The sequence below is a fragment of the Macaca thibetana genome, chromosome 1 (assembly GCF_024542745.1).
Source record: "Macaca thibetana thibetana isolate TM-01 chromosome 1, ASM2454274v1, whole genome shotgun sequence".
NCBI lineage: Eukaryota > Metazoa > Chordata > Mammalia > Primates > Cercopithecidae > Macaca > Macaca thibetana.
The window spans coordinates 39,343,316-39,367,500 of NC_065578.1; the positions used below are offsets into that span (position 1 = coordinate 39,343,316).

The 24,185-nt window shown below is 41.3% G+C and overlaps 2 protein-coding genes across 2 annotated transcripts in view; one reads left to right on the plus strand and one right to left on the minus strand.

Annotated features, from left to right (window-relative positions):
- The window catches only part of ZMPSTE24 (zinc metallopeptidase STE24), a 47,056-nt gene extending 23,161 nt beyond the window's left edge, over window positions 1-23,895 (plus strand). The window contains exons 7-10 of the mRNA XM_050799255.1: window positions 1,866-2,050; window positions 15,745-15,849; window positions 20,303-20,446; window positions 22,190-23,895. Coding sequence (XP_050655212.1) covers window positions 1,866-2,050; window positions 15,745-15,849; window positions 20,303-20,446; window positions 22,190-22,414 — 659 coding nt within the window. The 3' untranslated portion in view covers window positions 22,415-23,895. The remainder of the gene's footprint in view (window positions 1-1,865; window positions 2,051-15,744; window positions 15,850-20,302; window positions 20,447-22,189) is intronic.
- Window positions 1-24,185, minus strand: part of PPT1 (palmitoyl-protein thioesterase 1) — a 576,153-nt gene that overhangs the window by 210,947 nt on the left and 341,021 nt on the right. The window lies entirely within an intron of this gene.

The window sequence follows — 24,185 nt, forward strand, 5'->3', positions numbered from 1 at the left end:
TTTGTTTATTCCTGTAGGGTAAAACTCTGTGCTTCGGGATTTGGCAAACTTTTGGAAAGCATTTTCTGCATCCAGCTAGTTGTGGAAACGTTTTCTCTTTAAAAAGTTGTCGAGATGCTTGAAGAAGTGGTAGTCAGTTGGCAAGAGGTCAGATGAATATGGCAGATCAGGCAAAACTTCATAGCCCAATTTGTTCAACTTTTGAAGCATTGGTTTTGCGATGTGCAGTTGGGTGTTGTCTTGGAGAATAATTGGGCCCTTTCTGTTGACCAATGCTGGTTGCAGGCATTGCAGTTTTCTGTGCATCTCATCGATTTGCTGTGCATACTTCTCAAATGTAATGGTTTTGCCAGGATTCAGAAAGCTATAGTGGATCAGACTGGCAGCAGACCACCAAACAGTGACCATGACCGTTTTTTGGTGCAAGTTTGGATTTGGGAAGTGCTTTGGAGCTTCTTCTGGGTCCACCCACTGAGCTGGTCATCGCCCGTTGTTGTATAAAATCCATGTTTCGTCTCACATCACAGTCTGATAGAGAAATGGTTTGTTGTATAAAATAAGAGAAGACGACACTTCAAAACAATGATTTTTTTTATTTTTATTTTTGCTCAGCTGATGAGGCACCCACTTATCAGGCTTTTTCACCTTTCCAGTTTGCTTCAAATGCCAAACGACCCTAAAATGGTCGACATTGAGTTCTTCGGCAACTTCTTGTGTAGTTGTAAGGGGATCAGCTTCGATGATTGCTCTCCATTGGTCGTTGTCATCTTCTGATGGCCTACCACTATGCTTCTCATCTTCAAGGCTCTCGTCTCCTTTGCAAACTTCTTGAACCACCACCGTGCTGTACGTTCATTAGCAGTTCCTGGGCCAAATGCGTTGTTGATGCTGCGAGTTGTCTTTACTGCTTTATGACCCATTTTGAACTCAAATAAGAAAATTGCTTGAATTTGCTTTTTTTTTTTTTTTTGTGAGAGAGTCTCCTGCTGCTGCCCAGGCTGGCGTGCAGCGGCGACATCTCTGCTCACTGCAATCTCTGTCTCCTGGGTTCAAGCAATTTTCATACCTCAGCCCCACGTGTAGCTGGGATTACTGGCGTGCGCCACCATGCTCGGCTAATTTTTTGTATTTTTGGTAGAGACAGGGTTTCACCATGTTGGCCAGGCTGGTCACGAACTCCTGACTATAAGTGATCCGCCTGCCTCAGCCTCCCAAAGTGCTGGGATTACAGGTATGAGCCACAGTATCCGGCTGAATTTGCTTTTTGTCTAATATCATTTCCCTTATCTAAAATAAATATAAAATAAACAGCAAGTAATAAATCATTAGCAAAAAACAAAACAAGAAATGTGCATTAAAATGACATATAACATAACCATATTTAAGAATGTATTCCAATATCAAACATCAAATTTCAACAATGCAAAAATCGCAATTACGTTTGCACCCATCTAATACATGTACACTTTTTCTTGACAATAATGGAACCTTATATATATGAAGTTTTGTATGCTTCACAATATATTGGTGAGCTTTTTCTTGTTAAAATTCTTTGGAAGTATAATTTTTTTCTGGCTGCTTAAAATTCTATTTTATAGTTTTACTATAATTGAATCATTCCATAACTGTTGGATGTTTAGGCTTTACTTATTTACTTATTGCTATAAAGCTGTGATGAGCACATTTATTGGCAAAAAAACAGACACTCTCCACTTCTGGTGGTGAATTATATTGATATGGTTTTTCTTCTATTAAACGATTTAAAAATGTTAATGTCCTTTCCAGTAATTAAATTTCTAGGAGTCTCTCCAAAGGACCCCAAACTTTTTAATTATATTCCATGCTTTGAACTGTCTTTTCCTTAGGATCTAAACGCTCTTCCCACAGCAATGCTTATTTTTATGGCTTCTTCAAGAACAAGCGAATAGTTTTGTTTGACACTCTACTAGAAGAGTACTCTGTACTAAACAAAGACATCCAGGAGGATTCTGGCATGGAACCCTGCAATGAGGAAGAAAGGAACAGTGAAGAAATAAAAGCTAAAGTTAAAGTGAGTTCTTTTTTCCTAAGAGACTCTACCTTAGTTTTTATACACAGTTCCTGTGACAACTCAAAATAACATCAATTTCTATGCAGTGAGTGTTGAATTCAGGGAGACTATCAAATAAAAAACCATGGCTCCTTTATAGTTCTGGTATTTAGGAGAGTTTACCACTATTATTACATGCTAACTACCTTGCAAGCTTTTATAGAATGTAGAGATTAAAATTGGAAGCTCTGTAAGAAAATTCATATGATTATAAGCTGTCTTTAAAACAGTAACTTGTGTGTGTGTGTGTGTGTGTGTATAAAATTTCTGATGTGTTTATGATCAAAGAATTCCCACAAGCAAGATAAAGAGAAGATAAACATCTAATTTTTAGCTTTATTAAGACAGTAATTATAGGCTTTGGCAATGGAGAGACTTGGATTTGAATCCTGGTTCTGTCATTTAGTAGCTTTGTGTCCTTGGATACATTATGTAATTTAGTCTGTTTTATTTGTTTAACACACATTTATGAAATGTATACTCTGTGCTGAGATACTTTGCTTGGCACTAGGTACACAAAAATCAAAAGGAATACCTTCTTCTTAAGCTTACAGTCCAAAGGGGAGCTAGTCATGCAATCACAGTACAATACGTTAATTGCTACTGTCAAGCTTTAGACTCTAGATATAGTGGGAGCACAAGAAAAGACGTTTCTTGAATCTGACCTGAGAGTCTGAGAAAGCTGCTTCTGAATCCTTTTCCTGGATAAGACTGACTGATATTGATTAGCAGAATTTAAAATATCAAGACTAAATGGGGGAGAGGGGACAATGATAAGAAACAATACAAACTGTCAGAAACGGTCATCAGTATTTGTATGTGTGATGGAATGTGCCATTGCCTTTGGTGTCATACAGAGATGATTTTAGATCCCTGTTCACTCACCATCTGTGTAACTCTGTGCAAGTAAGTTAAGCTTTCATTTATCTATGTATTTATTTATTTTGAGATGAGGTCTCATTATGTTTCCCAGGCTTGTCGAACTCCTGGCCTCAAGTTACCCGCCTGCCTCGGCCTCCCAAAGTGCTGGGATTATAGGCGTGTGCCACTGCACCCGGCCAAACTTTCTAAATCTTTGATTTCTTAACTGAAAGATGAGGCCAATAGGGTTTCTCAAGCTCCACACTATTTTTTGGGGACAGATAATGTTTTTGTTGTGGGAGGCATCTTGCGCATCATAGGATGTTTAGCAGCATCCCTGGTCTCTCGCCACTAGGGGCCATTTCCCCCCCCCAACCTCCAAAAATTGTGACAATGTCTCAGAATATTGCCAGATGTCCCCTAAAGGTTCGGGTGGGGTCAGGTCTCCCCTGGTTGAGAAATACAAGGCTAAAGATGCCTACATTTTAGGATTTTGAAGATTAAATCAAATAATATGTGTGAAATACCTTGTACTGTCTATCAAAATGTAGAGAGTACCAGAAAATGATTAGCATCTGAGCATCTGTTTTGACCCTAAAAACAGGTTCTAGTAAAGTACCTAGCCTATTATAAATATGTAGAGGAAATAAAATTCTGTGAAGGGATTAGAAGACATATTAAGGTCATCTTATAGATAGGAAAACTGAAGTCCAGAAAGAATAACCCAGTGATAGCACTAGAGAATCATGCAAGTTTAGAAAGTTAATCTGCTTATGGTCGGGCGCTGTGGCTCATACCTGTAATCCCAGCACTTTGGAAGGCCAAAACAGGTGGACCACTTGATGTCAGGAGTTAGAGACCAGCCTAGCCCACATGGTGAAACCCCATCTCCACTAAAAATACAAAAATTAGCCGGGCATCGCGTGCCTGTAGTCCCAGCTACTCCAGAGGCTGAGGTGGGAGAATCGCTTGAACCCAGGAGGCAGAGGCTGCAGTGAGCTGAGATTGTGCCACTGCACTCCAGCCTGGGTGACAGAGTGAGACCCTGTCTCAAAAAAAAGAAAGTTAACCTGCTTAAGAGGCATCTTAAGCATTGTCTAAACCTGGTAATGTTAAGTAATGTCTAAACCTAGACATTAGCTAATGGTGCACTGATTACAAGCAAAGTACAGAGATAACAGACGTTTAATGTCTATGAGAATAGTTTTCTTTGGCTACAAAAACAATTGAGTGGTCCTTTGAAGTATGTTGAATGGGATTTGACTTATTTTGCTGGCTGCTTTAGAGGCCCGCAGCTGGGTGTGGTGGCTCACACCTGTAATCCCAGCACTTTGGGAGGCTGGGGTTAGAGGATTGCTAGAGGCCAGGAGTTTGAGACCAGCCTGAGCAACATGGTGAGACTTCATCTTCTCAAAAAATAAAAAAATAGCTGGGCGTGGTGATGCCCACCTGTAGTTCTAGCCACTCGGGAGGCTGAGATGGGAGAATCACTGGAGTTCAGGAGGTTAAGGCTGCGGTGAGCTGTGTTTGCTCCACTGCACTTCAATCTGGGCAACAGAGCGAGACCATGTCTTCCAAACAAACAAAAAGAGCCTGCTTTGCTTCATTGGTTAACTACAAATATTTTACTGTCTAAATACATATTACATGACAAGATACAACAGACATAGTTTTACCCTAAAGAACCTACAGTAGAGGAGACAAATAGCCTAGAGTTTAAGGCAGGGCATGGTAAATGTCATGAGTAGCAGCTGATATAGTGTGGCTTTCAGAAATGGAGATATTGATGCAGATTCTAATGGTCAGCAAGTTTCTTAGAAGTGAGGCTATTTGAAGTAGGTAGAAGTTTGACTTGGGGCTGGGGTTTTTCAGGTTGAAGGCTAGGAATAAATAGAGATAAAGTTCACAATGCCTGTTCTGAAACTAATGATTAAATGGATTCTTGTAGATGGGGATAGGAAGGTAGGCCAGGACCAGTTTTTTGAATGCTTTTTCCTGAAGCCATCAAGTGATTGTTTCCAGTGGCCTGGAAAGTTTAATTTGGGTAGAGGCCCAAGCTTATTTTAGGAAGATTCAAATCTGATGGCAGAATATAGAATAGAGCAAAGATTGGAGGCAAGGAGACTTCTAGGAGTCTACTGCATTAAGATGCCCAAGATAAGCGTGAGATAATGAGGGCCTGCGCCAGAATGAGAGGTCCAAGTAAGTGCAAGAGTCATAATAAAGGATGGATTGAAAGTACAGTCATGCTCCACATAATGACATTTCAGTCAATAATGGACCGAATATGCTACCATAATATTATAATACCATGTTTGTAACCATACTTGTCCTAAGGTTACATATACTTAGATACACACTTACTCACTATTGTGTTACAGTTGCCTACAGTATTCAGTGTGGTAACATGATAGACAGGTGTTTGTGTAAGTGTACACTATGATGTTTACACCACAAAATCACCTAACAACACACTTACCAAAACATATCCCCATCATCAAATGATGCATGACTGTACTTAGAGATTGATATTATGGGAAGTGAAGGAGAAGGTCAAAGATCGACTCAACAAGCCGGGTGCGGTGGCTCACGCCTGTAATCCCAGCACTTTGAGAGGCTGAGGCAGGTGGATCACCTGAGGTCAGGAGTTTGAGACCAGCCTGGCCAACATGGTGAAACCCCGTCTCTACTAAAAATACAAAAATTAGCCAGGCATGGTGGTGGGCACCTGTAATCCCAGCTACTTGGGAAGCTGAGGCAGGAGAATCACTTGAACCTGGGAGGCAGAGGTTGCAGTGAGCTGAGATTGTGCCATTGCACTCCAGCCTAGGCAACAAGAATGAAACTTCGTCTCAAAAAAGACTCAACAGTTATTACTTTATTGCTTTTTGGCACATGTACCACTGGTGAGATCATTTTAGGTATATCAACATTTTAAATTTGATTAGTTTTATATCTATTAATGTATATTAGGGGGAAAAATGAAACTAGTGTATCAAACTCATGATTTCATACAAATGTATTGTCACTTAGGATAAGGCTAGTTTTAAAAAGTGGATTGGTTTAAAGAAATAAGTAAATAATTACATGGAGGGTACACAGATGTGGTGGAAGTTTAGGAAGCAGATTTATTCAGCACTTGCTACTGAATGCCTACTATGTACAATGCAGTAAGGGATGCAAAGATGGTGTTAGCCTGGATGGTACAGAGAACATGAAGCTTTTCATTTTTAACAGAAATTTAAAGAAAAAAACTAAAGTTACCTGAAATCCCACCCCTTAGAGATAACTAACATTTTGATGAGTGTGTCCATAATGGCTATTACATTTTAAAAGATAACTGGGAAACCTGGCTGGAATTTTACCCTTCAGAAGACAAATAGAAGAATTGAAACAACCTGTCTCAAAAGCAATTTAAGGCCAGGCACAGTGCCTCACGCCTGTAATCCCAGCATTTTGGGAGGCCAGTGTGAGAGGATTGCTTGAGGCCAGGAGTTTGGGCAACATAGCAAGACCCCTATCTGTACAGAAAATTAAAAAATGCAAAATGTTCAAAAGCAATTTAAGAAAATAATTTTAAATATATATAAGCTGCCCTTTTGTAGAAGACAGCAAGTATTTCCCCAGTAAGTACTAGGGTTATATGAAAGTCTTCCCAGTTGATAAATATGATGGAAAGGATGCAGGCTCCGGAGAGGTGGATTTTACCCACTATTTAGTAGCAAGACATTTTAATTTCTTACCTCCTTTTCTTCATCTCTAAAATGAAGACCTTTCTTCCCATCTGCCCAACTTGGTGTTGTGAGGATCAAATGAGGTAGTGTATGAATTTTGTAAAAAGGAAAATGCTAAGAAAACTAATAGATGGGCAGTACCTATTTTTGTTCTCTTATGTGAAATTAGAGTGGGAAGAAAAGAAAATCGAGGGCTAAGAGTCTCTCATGAATAAGAAAGTCTCCTTTCTGTGGAAAGTGATCCACACTGTTTAAGCTGTAATCATTCCACGTCAGCATATCTTTGAGTGTGACCCTGATGCTGTTCTAAACAGCTTCCTAAATCCAGACATCAAACCAAGAGACGAGAGCATATCCTGAACAATAGAGAATTGGTTGTTTTATAAAATAATGCATAATTCATATTGGAAAGCAGGTGACTGGTGAAAACAGAAGCCTAAGGACCATGTTACTTTGTGTAAAATAAGGCTATTAATACCTGCCTTATAGTAGTGAAGATTAATGAACTGTTTGTAAAATATCTGATACCTACAGTATCTGTACATAGGCAGTTAATAAATGGAAGCTGTTATCACTGTTATTATTAAACAAAAACATTAGCTATATTTTTGCTTATTACTAAAGTAGAAAAGTCGGCCTGGCACAGTGGCTTACCCCTGTAATCCCAGCACTTTGGGAGGCTGAGGCTGGTGGATCACCTTAGGTCAGGAGTTTGAGACCAGCCTGACTAACATGGTGAAACCCCATCTCTACTAAAATTACAAAATTAGCTGGGTGTGATAACACATTTCTGTAGTCCTAGCTACTTGGGAGGCTGAGGCAGGAGAATCTCTTGAACCCGGGAGGCAGAGGTTGCAGTGAGCCAGGATCGTGCCATTCCACTCCAGTCTGGGCAACAAAAGTGAAAGTCTGTCTCAAAAAATAAATAAATAATAAAAGTAAAAATAAAAAAGTTAGAAAACATCAATAACAAAAATAATGATCCAACAAACCATAAACATCTTACTAGATATATTTCTAGTCTTCTAAACTATAATTTTTTTTTTTTTTACCATTTTCCTTTTATTGAATATATGGATTGTTTCCAATTTTTTGCTGTTAAAAATGTTTCTGCAGTATTTTTGTATGTAATCCTTCAGTTGTAACTCTTAATTTTCCCTTTAGAGTAGTCTATAAATTGGTGCTTTAGTTTGTTACTCCTTCATGACCATTCCCTGAAGGTACAGGTAAGTGTGTGTCTCTTAGCTCTTTAAGGAACGAGGTTAGTTATGTGATGCGTTTCTCTACTAAATGTACTGTGACCCAAACTCTAAAATTTAAATAGGAAAGAGGTAATAAATGTTAATCATGTATTGCAAATCACTATAATTTATCCCTCTTTCTCATACAAGGGACCTAGCTTCTCTATATGTGGTCATTTTCCTTTAAAAAATGAGGAACTGGTGAAAGAGGGGGAAAGTGGTAGAATATCTAGATTCCAATAAATCTTGTCTGTGTTCTCATGAGGCTGCATTTTCTCAGCTGTGTGAAACAAAATCTATTCCAAGTTCATCTTTTTTTTTTTTTTTTTTTTTTTTACGTAATTTGCTCTTTTCAGTAGCTGAAGCGTATTTCAAAATCTTTAACCTGAACTTTCTGGGATATATGTTCTCTAACTGTTGCAGGGTACTGTATGTGTCCAATGGATCAAACTTGTTTATTATTTTATTCAAATATTTATATCTTTATTAATATTTTATTTGTTTGGTGTTTCCATTATTGATAGGGGTCTGTTACTATCCTTTATTATAGTAGATTTGTCAAGTTTTCTTTGCAATCTTTTTTTTTTTTTTTTTTTTTTTTTTGAGACGGAGTCTTGCTCAGTCACCCAGGCTGGAGTGCGGTGGCGCGATCTTGGCTCACTGCAAGCTCCGCCTCCCGGGTTTACACCATTCTGCTGCCTCAGCCTCCCGAGTAGCTGGGACTACAGGCGCCCGCCACTACGCCCGGCTAGTTTTTTTGTATTTTTAGTAGAGACGGGGTTTCACCGTGTTAGCCAGGGTGGTCTCGATCTCCTGACCTCGTGATCTGCCCGTCTTGGCCTCCCAAAGTGCTGGGATTACAGGTGTGAGCCACTGCGCCCGGCATTCTTTGCAAATCTTACAGTTTTGAAATAATATATTCTGAGGCCAGTGTATAGTTACATGCAAATTAAAAATTAATGTATCCTCCTGGTAAAGTGAAATTTTTATGATTGTGTTGTGGCCTTCCTAAATAATCCTTTTTGCCTTCACGTTGCCTTTAAGTTGGCTGGGCACGGTGGCTCACGCCTGTAATCCCAGCACTTTGGGAGGACGAGGCGGGTGGATCACCTGGTCGGGAGTTCGAGACCCACCTGACCAACATGGAGAAATCCCATCTCTACTAAAAATACAAAATTAGCTGGGAATGGTAGCGCATTCCTGTAATCCTAGCTACTCAGGAGGCTGAGGTAGGAGAATCGCTTGAACCCAGGAGGCAGAGGTTGCAGTGAGCTGAGATTGTGCAATTGCACTCCAGTCTAGGCAACAAGAGCTAAATTCCATCTCAAAAAAAAAAAAAAAGTTGATTTTGTCTGATATTAATACAGGTGTCCCAGCTTTCCTTCGGTTAGTGTTTGTTAGAGGTTATCTTTTTTATTTTTTATTTTATTATTATTATTATTATTATTTTTGAAACGGAGTCACACTGTCGCCCGGGCTGGAATGCAATGGCATGACCTTGACTCACTGCAACCTCCGCCTCCCGGGTTCAAGTGATTCTCCTGCCTCGGCCTCCCGAGTAGCTGGGATTACAGGTGCCCACCACCAAGCCTGGCTAATTTTTTCTATTTTTGGTAGAGATGGAGTTTCACTATGTTGGCCAGGCTGGTCTCGAACTCCTGCCCTTGTGATCCGCCCACCTCAGCCTCCCAAAGTGCTGGGATTACAGGCATGAGCCACTGCACCCGGCCTCAGAGGTCATCTTTTTACTTAAAAAAAAAAAAAAATTTAGTGATGGCCGGGCACAGTGGCTTATGCCTGTAATCCCAGCACTTTGGGAGGCTGAGGCGGGTGGATCACGAGATCAGGAGATCGAGACCATCCTGGCTAACACGGTGAAACTCCATCTGTACTAAAAATACAACAAATTAGTCAGGCATGGTGGCAGGCACCTGTAGTCCCAGCTACTCAGGAGGCTGAGGCAGGAGAATGGCGTGAACCTGGGAGGCGGAGCTTGCAGTGAGCCGAGACCGCGCCACTGCACTCCAGCCTGGGCGACACAGTGAGACTCCGTCTCAAAAAAAAAATTTAGATAAAATTCACATAAGATTCACCATCTTAACCATTTTAAAGCATGTAATTCAGTGGCTTATAGTATATTCAAAAAGTTGTATAACCATCACTAAACCACTATCTAATTCATCCTTTTACTTTTAACCTTGGCCTTTTATTTTCAAAGTCTCTTGTATATAGCATGTTAATAGATTTTATTATGGTTGTTTTTAAAGCTATACTGACAGTTACTATCTTTTTATTGACAGGTTTAGTTTATGTATGTTGTGATTACTGACATATTTGGAATTATTTCTGCCATATTATTTTATGCCCTTTGTGTCTCTTTTCTGTCCTTTCTGTTCTCCACCCTTATCTTCTCACCTCAACACAACATATACATCCTCCCACTTTTTTCTAAGAACTGATTGAAGGTTTTTAAAAAATTCTGCTTAGGTCATTATTCATCTTTGGATGTTCTAGTATTACTATTCTTTTAATGATTGCCGCTAAAACTTAAGCATGCCCACATATCTGAAGATCTTAAAATACATGATATCTTCACTATTTCCGGAACAATCCAGGGTCCTTAAATACTTTGAAACCATTATGCCTTTCATCTTTTATTTTAGTTTTATCCTGTTCATTGTTTATCCCCCAAATTGTCATTTTTTTTTTTTTTTGGTCTTATACAGTTATCATTTAGATTCGTCTATATGCTTATCTGTTTTTCTGCTTAACATTCCTTATTCACCTCACATCTTTTAGAAATCATTTTCCTTCTTTCAGAAGTATATACTTTAGGATTGTCTTTTTCTTTTTTTCTATGAGATGGAATCTCACTCTGTCACCAGGCTGGAGTGCAGTGGCGTGATCTCAACTCACTGCAACCTCTGCCTCCCGGGTTCAAGCGATTCTCCTGCCTCAGCCTCCCAAGTAGCTGGGACTACAGGCACAACTACAGGCACACGCCACCATGCCCAGCTAATTTTTGTACTTAGTAGAAACGGGGTTTCATCATGTTGGCCAAGATGGTCTCGATCTCTTGACCTTATGATCCACCTGCCTCGGCCTCCCAAATTGCTGGCATTACAGGTGTGAGCCACTGCGCCCCGCCGTGCTTTAGGAATTTCTTTGGAAAATTTTGGTTTTGTTTTTATTTTGCTCTTATTCTTGGATATCAATGCAGAAATGACAGCTCTTTTATATTTAAAGATAATCATTCTGCCAGGTGCTTACACCTGTAATCTCAGTACTTTGGGAGGCCAAGGCTGGAGGGTCACTTGAGCTCAGGAGTTCAAGACTAGCCTGGGGAACATAGCGAGAACTTGTCTCTACTAAAAATAAAAATTAGCAAATTAGCTAGGTGTAGTGGTGTGTGCCTATAGTCCCAGCTATTCAGGAGGCTGAGGTGGGAGGATCTTTTGAGCCCAGGAGATCAAGGCTGCAGTGAGCTATGATTGTACCACTGCACTCCAGCTTGGGCAACAGAACGAGACCCTGCCTCAAAAATAAATAAATAAATAAATAAATAAATAAATAAATAAATAAGATAGTGTTCTATTGTGTTCTGGATTTTTTTTTTTTTTGATACGGAGTTTCACTCTTGTCCCCCAGGCTGGAGTGCAATGGCGCTATCTCGGCTCACCGCAACCTTCGCCTCCCAGGTTCAAGGGATTCTCCTGCCTCAGCCTCCTGAGTAGCTGTGATTACAGGCGCCCGCCACCACGCCCAGCTAATTTTTGTATTTTTAGTAGGGACGGGGTTTCACCATGTTGGCCAGGCTGGTCTTGAACTCGTGACCTCAGGTGATCCACCTGCCTTGGCCTCCCAAAGTGCTGGGATTGCAGGTGTGAGCCACCGGGCCCGGCCCATGTTCTGGATTTCTTTGTTGTTCCTGTTGAAAACATCTGGCTCTGAGCTTATTGTCTTCTTTTTTTATTATTATTATTTTTTTACATTTACAAATTAGGATGCATTTTTTTTCCCTTTTTTTATGAGACAGTCTTGCTCTTGTTACCAGGCTGGAGTGCAATGGCACAATCATAGATCACTGTAGCCTTGAACTCCTGGGTTCAAGCCATCCTCCCATCTCAGCCTCTCAAGTAGCTGGGACTATAGGCGCACACCACTATGCCTGGCTAATTTTTAAAAAATTTTTTTGTAGAAACAGGGTCTCATTATGTTGCCCAGGCTGGTCCATGACTTTTTGTTTCTTAATTTGTTCCTTTATTTTGGTAGAAAACATCCTCTAGTACCTTCCTGAGAAAGATTACATCGGTAAAGTTTTAAGTTTGTATGCTTAAAATGCCTTCATTTTTCTGTCATAGTGGCTTGCTACTTAGACTGGGTATAGAGTTCTAGATTGGAAATACTTCTCCTTCAGGATTGTGAAGGCATCGTTTCATTGCCTGCTTGATTCCAACACTGCTGATGAAGTATCTGAAGTCATTCAGATTACTGATCCTGGCCAGGCATGGTGGCTCACACCTGTAATCCCAGCACTTTGGGAGGCCAAGGCAGGCGGGTAACTTGAGGCCAGGAGTTCGAGACCAGCCTGGCCAACATGATGAAACCCTCGTCTCTACAAAAAATATAAAAATTACCTGGGCATGATAGCTCACGCCTGTGATCCCAGTACTCGAGAGTCTGAGGCACAAGAATTGCTTGAACCTGGGAGGTGGAGGTTGCCGTGAACTGAGATCCTGTCACTGTATTCCAGCCTGGGTGGCAGAGTGAGACCCTGTCTTAAAAAAAAAAAAAAGGCCGGGCGCGGTGGCTCAAGCCTGTAATCCCACCACTTTTGGGAGGCCAAGACGGGCGGATCACGAGGTCAGGAGATCGAGACCATCCTGGCTAACACGGTGAAACGCCGTCTCTACTAAAAAATACAAAAAACCAGCCGGGCGAGGTGGCAGGCGCCTGTAGTCCCAGATACTCAGGAGGCTGAGGCAGGAGAATGGCGTCAACCCAGGAAGCGGAGCTTGCAGTGAGCTGAGATCCGGCCACTGCACTTCAGCCTGGGCGACAGAATGAGAGTCCGTCTCAAAAAAAAAAAAAAAAAAAAAAAAAAATTGCTGATCCTTTTGTTACTTTTTTTTTTTTTTTTTTTTTTGCTTTTCTGGAAGTTTGTTAGATCTTTCTCTGTTTCATTGTTCTAAAATTTCACATACCCTGATGGGGATCTGTTTTCTTCCACCGTGTTATATGCATCACACTGTTTTCATCCACTGTGATGTATGCATTAGGCTCTTTTATTCTGGAAATCGAGGTCTTGTGGTTATAAGAATTTTCTGGAATTATTTTGTTGATTTTTCTCCTCTCCATTTTTAAAATTCTGTCTTTTCAGGGCTCCTCTTACTCGAGTGCTGGATTTCTTATACTGAACTCTCCTATCTTTTTAACCGTCTTTTCCATTTTAAATATATCTCTTTCTACTTTCTAGAATTCCCTCATCATCTTCCAGTTCTTTTTTTTTCTTTCTTTCTTTTTTTTTTTTTTTGAGACGGACTCTTGCTCTGTCGCCCAGGCTGGAGTGCAGTGGCACAACCTTGGCTCACTGCAAGCTCCGCCTCCCGGGTTCATGCCATTCTCCTGCCTCAGCCTCCTGTGTAGCTGGGACTACAGGCACCCGCCACCGCACCCGGCGAATTTTTTGTATTTTTAGTAGAGAGGGGGTTTCACCATGTTAGCCAGGATGGTCTCGATCTCCTGACCTTGTGATCCTCCCATCTCGGCCTCCCAAAGTGCTGGGATTACAGGCGTGAGCCACTGCGCCTGGCCTCATCTTCCAATTCTTTTATTGAACTTACTTTTTTGTTGTTGTTGTTGAGATGGAGTCTTGCCCTCTCACCCAGGCTGTAGTGTAATGGCACAATCTCAGCTAACTGCAACCTCTGCCTCCCGGGTTTAAGCAATTCTCCTGCCTCAGCCTCCTGAGTAGCTGTGATTACAGGTGTGCACCACTACGCCCAGCTAATTTTTTTTATTTTTTATTTTTGTATCTTTAGTAGAAACGGGGTTTCACCATGTTGGCCAGGCTGGTCTCGAACTCCTGATCTTGTGATACACCTGCCTCAGCCTCCCAGAGTGCTGGGATTGCAGGCATGAGTCACCATGCCCGGCCTTCAACTTGGATTTCTAAGAATTTTTTTATCTGCATTTTCCATGTTACAGCACTTTGTTATTTTTTCTTAGGTACAGTATCTTAATTTTCTAAACTTTCTCTTTATATAATTTGTTTATTTCATGTTGCTTTTTTTCTGGATCATATCTTCCATGTTAACAACTTACCTCATATGTCTGGTAAATCCTTGGTTATTTGCTCCTTAGTAAGAGAATGGGACTAGGCCGGGCACAGTGGCTCATGCCTGTAATCCCAGCACTTTGGAAGGCTGAGGCGGGTGGATCCCCTGCGATCAGGAGTTCGAGACCAGACTGGCTCACATGGTGAAACCCCGTCTCTACTAAAAATACAAAAATTAGGCAGGCGTGGTGGCGCATGCCTGTAGTCCCAGCTACTCAGGAGGCTGAAGCACGAGAATCACTTGAACCCAGGAGGCGGAGGTTGCAGTGAACTGAGATCGTGCCATTGCACTCCAGCTTGGGCAACAAGAGTGAAACTCCGTCTCAAAAAAAAAAAAAAAAAAAAATAACTATTGTTAACATTTGTATATACTTTGTCTACTTTTTATATTTGTATATTTTTATATACACATTCACATTGTTTCATAATTAGAATCATACCATATATTTTTAGTTTGTGTCTTTCTTCACCTAATCATTTTCCAATGTCAGTACATAATCCTTTTTTTTTTTTTTTTTTTTGAGATGGAGCCTCACTTTTTCGCCCAGGTTGGAATACAGTGGCGTGATCTTGGCTCACTACAGACTACGCCTCCCAGTTTCAAGCAGATCTCACGCCTCAGCCTCCTGAGTAGCTGGGATTACAGGCATGCACCACCACACATGGCTATTATTATTATTATTATTTGAGATGGAGTCTTGCTCTGTCGCCTAGGCTGGAGTGCAGTGGCGCGATCTCGGCTCACTGCAACCTCCACCTCCCAGGTTCAAGCAATTCTGCCTCAGCCTCCAGAGCAGCTGCGATTATAGGCACCTGCCACCATACCCGGCTAATTTTTTGTATTTTAGTAGAGACAAGGTTTCACCATGTTGGTCAGTCTGGTCTTGAACTCCTGACCTCGTGATCCGCCCACCCTGACCTCTCAAAGTGCTGGGATTGCAGGCATGAGCCACCACGCCCAGCAACATTTTGTATTTTTAGTAGAGATGGGATTTTGCTATGTTGGCCAGGCCAGTCTAGAACTCCTGGCCTCAAGTTATCTGCCTGCCTCGGTCTCCCAAAGTGTTGGGACTGCAGGCGTGAGCCACTGTAATTGGCCCTAATCTTTGAAAACAAAATTTCTAATGGTTTCGTAATACAGTGTGACTATCATATAACTTTATCATGATTTATTTAACTATTGTCCCATTGATAAAGATTTCTATTTCTTCCAGTTTTTTTTTTTTTCCCTAATCTAAGTTAGTCTAGAGTGTAAGCTTTATGTAGTCTGGAAATGTCCATCTTGTTCGTCATTCTGTCTTCAGTGCTTAGCCCACTGTCTCATGTGGAGCAGTGGTTCAGGGAATGTTTTGTTAAGACAACAGTTTTGAACAAAACTGATTATTTCTTTAAGTTAAAATCTATGAAGGGCTATTACTGGGTTAAAAGATAAAACTTTTTAAAGGTTCTCAATAATTTATTTTTCTTTTTTTTTTTTTTCAGAATAAGAAACAAGGATGTAAAAATGAGGAGGTACTTGCCGTACTAGGCCATGAACTGGGGCACTGGAAGTTGGGACATACAGTCAAAAATATCATTATTAGCCAGGTAAGTGTGGAGTGACAATTATTTTTTTATGGCATGGTAGTCAAATTAGAACTATGGCAGGCATGAGAGGTCATATAAGAGAGGTCAAGACAGACACCACAGCCAGGCTACCTGGTTTCCCATCACAGCTCCCTGACTTACTACCGGTGTGACCTCAGCCAAGTTCCTTAACCTCTGCCTCTGTCTCCTCATTGAATGATAATACCTCATAGGACTGTTTAAGAATTAAGTGAGTTAATACATGTAAAGATTTTAGACTAGCACCTGGAATGTGGTGAGCACTATATAAATTATTATTATCACCACCATCACCTCCAGAGTAAGAACTTGGAAGATCAAAAGGAACAAGCCTAGATAAGTTGGACATTAAAATGCTTTTTTAAAATTAAATTAAAAATTTTTTTTGAGACGGAGTCTCGCTCTGTCACCCAGGCTGGAATGCAGTGATGTGATCTCGGCTCACTGCAACCTCTCCCTCTCAGGTTCACGTGATTCTCCTATCTCAGCCTCCTGAGTAGCTGGGACTACAAGCACCCACCACCATCTCTGGCTAATTTTTGTATTTTTAGTAGACACGGGGTTTCACCATGTTGGCCAGGCTGGTCTCGAACTCCTGACCTCAGGTGATGCACCCGCCTCGGCCTCCCAAAGTGCTGGGATTATAGGCGTGAACCACTGTGCCCACCCTAAAATGCTTTTTTTTTTTTGAGATGGAGTTTCACTCTTGTTGTCCAAGCTGGAGTGCAATGGATCTCAGCTCACTGCAGCCTCTGCCTCCCAGGTTCAAGCAATTCCCCTGCCTCAGCCTCCTGAGTAGCTGGGATTACAGGCACGCACCACCACACCGGACTAATTTTTTTTTTTTTTTTGTATTTTTAGTAGAAACGCGGTTTCTCCACATGAGCCAGGCTGGTCTCGAACTCCTGACCTCAGCTGATCTGCCCGCCTCAGCCTCCCAAAGTGCTGGGATTACAGGCGTGAGCCACCACGCCCAGTCTAAAACATTTTTTTCATTTAAAAGTTATTATTGCCAGGCGTGGTGGCTCACGCCTGTAATCCCAGCACTTTGGGAGGCCAAGATGGTGGATCACTTGAGGTGAGGAGGTCGAGGCCAGCCTGGCCAACATGGTGAAGCCCCATCTCTACTAAGAATACAAAAATTAGCCAGGCGTGGTGGCACACCTGTAATCCCAGCTACTCGGGAGGCTGAGGCAGAATTGCTTCAACCCAGGAGGCAGAGGTTGCAGTGAGCTGAGATCATCCCAGTGCACTCCAGCCTGGGTGACAGAGCGAGACTCCTTCTCAAAAAAAAAAAAAAAAAAAAAAAAAAAAAAAAAGTTGTATATTCATTGGAAATTGCAGAAAATACAAAAAGAAAGCAATTCCAATAATGTTCCTCCTCTGGGTTCCAGAACCTCTAAACCAACAGATGTTTAGACTTTGGGTGAAAAAGCACTATATCATGTTGACTAGTTCTGAGCATATGTGGCCTTAACTGAATCTTCAAGTGGGTTTTCAGACCTTTAAAAAGGCTGGCTGAGCCAGGCATAGTGGCTCATGCCTGTAATCCCAATACTTTGGAAGGTTGATGAGGGAGGATCACTTGAGGCCAGGAGTTTGAGACCAGCCTAGGCAACATAGCAAGACCCCCTTCTCTCCAAAAGGTTAAAAAATTAGCTGGGCTTGGTGGTATGCACCTGTAGTCCCAGCTACTTGGGAGGCTGGGATGAGAGGATGGCTTGAGTCCGGGAGATCAAGGCTGTAGTGAGCCATGATCACACCACTGCACTTCCAGCCTGGGTGACAAGGAGACCCTGTCTCTAAAAAAAATTAAAATAAAAAGGCCAGCTGGTTCTGGGTGATGAATTACAAGGGAAGACTTGTGAACTCCTGTGGGCACTTTCCTGTATCTTTAGGTATAGAAATGCATTCCTTGGCTTGAAGCTGTGTTGTGTGGATACATGGCACTGAGTAAGACTAAATAAATCCAGGTCCAAATTCAATTGAATTTTCAGTCTAATAAGGAAAATCACTGCCCCTTCCATGAGGGAAGGGTTCCAATGGAATCAGCCTACCACAAGGTGGTTGGCTGGTCCCTGAGATGTGGTACCTTATCCAGACTGGGACTGATTGCTTCTCCGGACAGACTGGACATATGGCAGGTGCCAGTGAGGCGGGTGTCTGTGTTGACTAATACGTTAACTCCATCTTTGTCACTGTGGCCACTCTATTCATAAGTCCCTTGACTAAGTCATGGAGTGGCTACAGAGAAAGGCTAGCTGACCTTCACAGAGCAGGTGTCTTCCCCAGTTGACCAAGAGCCTCCTTGACTGTGGGACTCTTTCGGTGAACATTAACATTAGGCCACCTATAATCAAACTCTGCAGTAATTTTGGAAGTTTTGTCACATACCTCTTTGCCAAATCTCCTTGTTAGCCATCCTCTACTTTTTTCCACGGCCCTAATTATCCAGCCGAACCATTTTTTTCCCACTGCCAATGAATTAGGATATATATCCTTGCCTCAGGCTCTCTCTCCTCCCAGGCTGAGTGGACAGTGAGATATACACCTTAAAGTTCCCCTCACCGAGAGTATATCCCTTCACCGCCACCTTCCAAGACCATCCCTGAGTGGCTCTGTAATGCCACAGCAGTCCACATTCATCTGGTGCCAGCATATTGTGTTAAGTTATTTGTAAAATAGGCTCTGATTTTTTTCCTGTTCAACTAATTGATTATAGGAAATGGCTTATGAGTAAGGGTTGGTTGAGGGTTGTTGGTGGCAGGAGTTGGTGTACTAGAGTATGAGCCACCTGCTTATTTAACTTACTGGTGCCTTCATAACTTGCTTCATTTCCACTCTTATATCTATCACTTATGCTTGATGATGAAGTGTTTCTGGGCATACCAGTTTCCTGGCTAGGCAGATTAACATAGCATCCAGTTCAGGAGGAATAGTTCAGGTTGCAGGATCATGGTATCCCATGACCAGGAATTCAGTCTGTAGTAGGGCCCAGTAGCAAACCAAAAGTTATTTTTCAAAAGGACAATGGTTACTTGACAAAAGTGGATGCATAGATGATAAGTGTGGGAGACTTCACTGAGTTTTCTGTTGGAGCTTGTCATATGGATCCACTGAGTGATAAGGATGAGGGCGAAGCTGCTTGTCCTTTGTCCTGGAGCAGCTGGTGAGCCTTCTTACGCTCCGAGCCCCATTCTAAGCTGACAGCTTCTTGGGTTGTCTCGTAAATGGTTTGGAGCAACCACTTAAATAAGGTCCATGTGGCCTCCAAGATCCTAATTTGCTACAGAAAAAGAATGTTGTGTGTTCTCCAACCTTACTCGAAGAGGTTGTATTTTGGTATAGATTTTTTATTTTTTTCCCCACTGATTTATTGTTCAAGATGGATCTACTTTCTCCCCTGACCTTTCTAACTATTTGGTACAGCTCCAGTGGGCCTAGAGAGGATTCAAGGGAAGCCTGTTGCTTTGGAGCCTCCACTTCAAAGTCAGGTGGGAGACGTTGTATCTGATTACAGTCTTATAAAACAAGGCCAGAGTCCATTCTAGCACTTCACCCTTTACAGAGAGAAAATATCCCATTGCTATTGACCACTTCAAACCCTCAATGATAGGAGGCTCCACTGAAGCTTGCCCTTATAGAAAATGATACAGTTTATACATTTGGGAACATTTTGTTTTACTTTTGAAATAAAAGTGAAACTAAAAACTACTGGCGGGGCAGGATGGCTCATGCCTATAATCCCAGCACTTTGGGAGGCTGAGGTGGGCGGATCACCTGAGGTCAGGAGTTCAAGACCAGCCTGGCCAAAATGGTGAAATCTCGTCTCTACTAAAAATATAGAAAAATTAGCTGAGCATGGTGGCAGGCTCCTGTAATCCCAGCTACTTGGGAGGCTGAGACTGGAGAATCGCTCAAACCCAGGAGGCAGTGGTTGCAATAAGCAGAGATTGTGCCACTGTAATCCAGCCTGGGCAACAGAGTGAGACTCCGTCTCAAAAAAATAAAAATAAGTAAAAACTACTTAAATAATTTGTTCTGTGATCACACTGATACCTTTCTTAAGATCACACTATGATTTCTTTTTTGTTGTCGTTTTTTTGAGACGGAGTCTCGCTCTGTTGCCCAGGCTGGAGTGCAGTGGCACGATCTCAGCTCACTGCAAGCTCTGCCTCCCGGGTTCAAGCCATTCTCCAGCCTCAGCCTCCCGAGTAGCTGGGACTACAGGCGCCCGCCACCATGCCCAGCTAATTTGTTTGTATTTTTAGTAGAGACAGGGTTTCACCGTGTTAGCCAGGGTGGTCTTGATCTCCTCACCTTGTGATCCACTGCGCCCGACCACACTTTGATTTCTTATACTTTATGGATGCTACTGATCCCATAGTGAAATCAGCTTGGTAATAATTTAGAAATTTCATGTCCTTCTTTCTAGATGAATTCTTTCCTGTGTTTTTTTTTATTTGCTGTATTAATTGGTCGAAAGGAGCTTTTTGCTGCATTTGGTTTTTATGATAGCCAACCCACTCTAATTGGACTATTGATCATCTTCCAGTTTATTTTTTCACCTTACAATGAGGTAATGTATGATCTTTAAAATTATCACACATACGCTCTTACCTGCTTCAAATCTAGAGCTTTCAGGATAGTGGAAAAGGAAATAGAACAGTACAGTTTTAACAAATAGATGAAACAAAGTCTTTTAGTCCCTGGATTTACTGGTCAGTATGACAAAGTAGCAGAAAAATTCAAGCCCAAATAAATAAACGCTTGCATACTCTTAGGAAAATGTAAGTAGAAAATTAGACTTCAGTGGTGAACACCTAAAAGGACTCGGTAGAATGTTGTGTCCTAGGCCACATATTCACCAGTGCTTGGGTAAAAATCTTATGTGTGTGAGGGGACAAAGCAAACACTAATTGAGTCTGTGTACGGCTCAGTAGGGAGGCTTAGTGACTTCCTCTGCTCCATGACCACCTGCCTCCATATAGCCTGAGGGATCCACCCAAACCCACAGAATCAAAATCAGGTATTTTGTGGTAAATGAAACTTAAGAACATTGCTCTGTGTTAGCTCATTAGGGGTATTCCGTGTGAGTGATAATACATAGGTTAATGAGACTATATAACAAACCTGACAGTGGCAACATTTCATCATGTTTGGTAAGGCTTCCAAATTACACTAAGAAATAATATCGAAGATCTTGAGGTATCTCCATTCGGAAGAATTCTTTCTTGGGATAGATTGCAGAGTTGGCCGGGCGCGGTGGCTCAAGCCTGTAATCCCAGCACTTTGGGAGGCCGAGACGGGCGGATCACGAGGTCAGGAGATCGAGACCATCCTGGCTAACACGGTGAAACCCCGTCTCTACCAAAAAATACAAAAAACTAGCCGGGCGAGGTGGCGGGCGCCTGTAGTCCCAGCCACTCGGGAGGCTGAGGCAGGAGAATGGCGTGAACCCGGGAGGCAGAGCTTGCAGTGAGCCGGATCTCGGCCACTGCACTCCAGCCCGGGCGGCAGAGCGAGACTCCGTCTCAAAAAAAAAAAAAAAAAAAAAAAGATTGCAGAGTTAAGTTAAGATGAGCTAAATGAATCATATTTTTCTATTATGTATGGTAGGGACCCCAAGAAAGAAAAATGGAGGGGCATAGATCATATTCATATAACATTTTCTGCATAAACAAAATAAATTTGGCAGAGGACTGAGATGTATTATCTTTAAACTCTTTTTTTTTTAAGATGGAGTCTCACTCTGTCTTCCAGGCTGGAGTGCAGGGGTGTCATCTTGGCTCACTGCAACCTCCCTCTCCCAGGTTCAAGCAATTCTCCTGCCTCAGCCTCCCGAATAGCTGGGATTCCAGGCGCCCATCACCACGCCTGGCTAATTTTAGTATTTTTACTAGAAACGGGGTTTCACCATATTGGCCAGGTTGGTCTCGAACTCCTGACATCAGGTGATCCGCCTGTCTCAGCTTCCCAAAGTGCTGAGATTACAGGTGTGAGCCACCTCACCCGGCCTGAGCATGACTTTTGAGTCTCATGTCAGCACTCAAAAGTTTCAGATTTTGGAACATTTCAGATTTCAAGTTTTCGGTTAGGGATGTTTGACTTGTATATGTGTTTCTGGCCTGTTTGCTTGGGGGAAAATAAGGCTCAATTTATAATTTCCTCACCCTAGGTCCCCTAAATATTAGTGATCTTTCTTTTGTCCTGCCATTCCTCTTATCCCAAGCCAAACTTCCTCTACAGTCTCAGCTCATGGAACCTTCAGTAACAACAAAGAGGTAGACAGTGGCTAAAACCCTTTCATTTACTTTTTCAGGTTCTTTCTTTTTGCCTAACAGTCCTAAGCCGCAGATTTGAGTTTCAAGCTGATGCATTTGCCAAGAAACTTGGGAAGGCTAAAGACTTATATTCTGCTTTAATCAAACTTAACAAAGATAACTTGGGATTCCCTGTTTCTGACTGGTTGTTCTCAATGTGGCATTATTCTCATCCTCCACTGCTAGAGAGACTTCAAGCTTTGAAAAGTATGAAGCAACACTGAGATGCCCAGGGTCTGTGACTGAAGACATTCTGATTATTTCTGTCCTGGTAGCATGTTCCAGCTCTTGATGTTTTTAAACTTTTTTTTAAAAGAAAAATTAAGTACAGAAAAGCCCAGATTTAAATACATTTAATATGTCATTTCAAAAATGATTTTAATAATTCATTTCTTAAAGAAAACACCGAATGAATTTTGAAGCTTAATGTTTTTAAAGGCATAGTTTTATCTTTGACATCTAATTTACCATCAAGTTGTAAAATTGTTTGGAAAAATACAGAACTTGTTTTATTTATATACTTACATGGAAACTGCATGTGAGGTGTTTGAGGGCATATGTTTGAAAGAGGGAGCACCACCTCGGGAATCCTTTCTGTGAGGCGGAAACCGTGGTCCTGAATCGTTGTGCTCACACCTAAGTTGAAATCTGGTCTTACTTTCATGCTGTTATGATTTCATCTGGTGAATCAGTGTTTTAAATAAGAAAGGTAATAGTTGGTAAGGCCAATATTATTTAAATGAAAGTAGTTAGAAAAATGCTCTCCTACCAAATTTTAAATTTCTCTCTTCCCTTTCTTGCTACACACTGATCAAGAGTTTTTCATAGTGCTTTGAAGTTAGAAATTATGTACAGGATATTTTAAATCATTGAGTTTTGTGTTTTGTTTGTTTTCATTTTTTGGAAAATCTCTGTCTTTATCTTTTTTTCCCACATGGTAAATATGATCCCATTGGGAGTAAATTGTAGCTTTTTCTCATTCATGCAGTAAATAATACATCCTTTCACTTAGCAGAGATGGCCATATTAAACACGTTTTGCTATGTTAAAAGTGACAGAACATGAAAGACAAAAATAACATTTTTAAGCGACATAAGAGTGAAATGAATCTCTATGACATTTCGGGAAAAAATATAGTTTTCTATCTCTTTCAAGGGCAGAAGAGTTTTCATTTTTATTTTTGTAATTTTATCTGTAAGTCATAAGTACTGCTTAATCAGGCCTGATTCTACTTTTGAAAATTACAGTTCTGGAAATGCAGATAGTGTTTACTTTGAAAACAAATGTCATGAAAGATTTCCAGTTTTTAAAGCTGTATGTTTCACTGCTTCATATCTCTGTCCACTTTCTGAATGAGAACTTAGTTTGTGCCTAGAGCTGTCACTCACTGATAATGCTTACCTTCTGGGCATTTATTCCAAAGTGGGATCGACTGTGCGCCTTTGGTATCTGACCATAAAGTCTTTTGTTCCACTGACAATTTGGGTGATGTCTTCACATGGAAATATAATAAAAGTGAAAATCTAGTTTAGTACTGCATTATTTATTTTCCTGAGGCTAAAGAGGAGCAGTCCTATGCCTTTTATTCAGCATCCTTTATCTGTGACTTCATGCTCTGATAACTGCCTTTCCTTCCTTCTGTGCCTTTGAATACAAATTTCAGTTCTGCAAAAGTTAAACATTAAACATTGCCAATGCAAATGTATGTACTTTGTCTTTAGTTTGATATTTGTGTATCATTTGTTTAATTTGTGTATCGTTTGTTACCTGAACGTATGTTTATTACCCAAGAGGAACTAGGTGCTAGCAATGAAGAGGGGAATGAAGAAATAGCCCTAATGATGAGTGGTGTCAGCACCACCTAATGATGAGTGTCAGCACCACCACTCATCATTAGGCTTTACACAGAGTCTCTTCAGTGGCTTCCTCCTCCTCTGCTCCAGAGTATCACCAGTTCTTGCAGATATTTCCTTGGAAGCTTCATTTGGAACCATT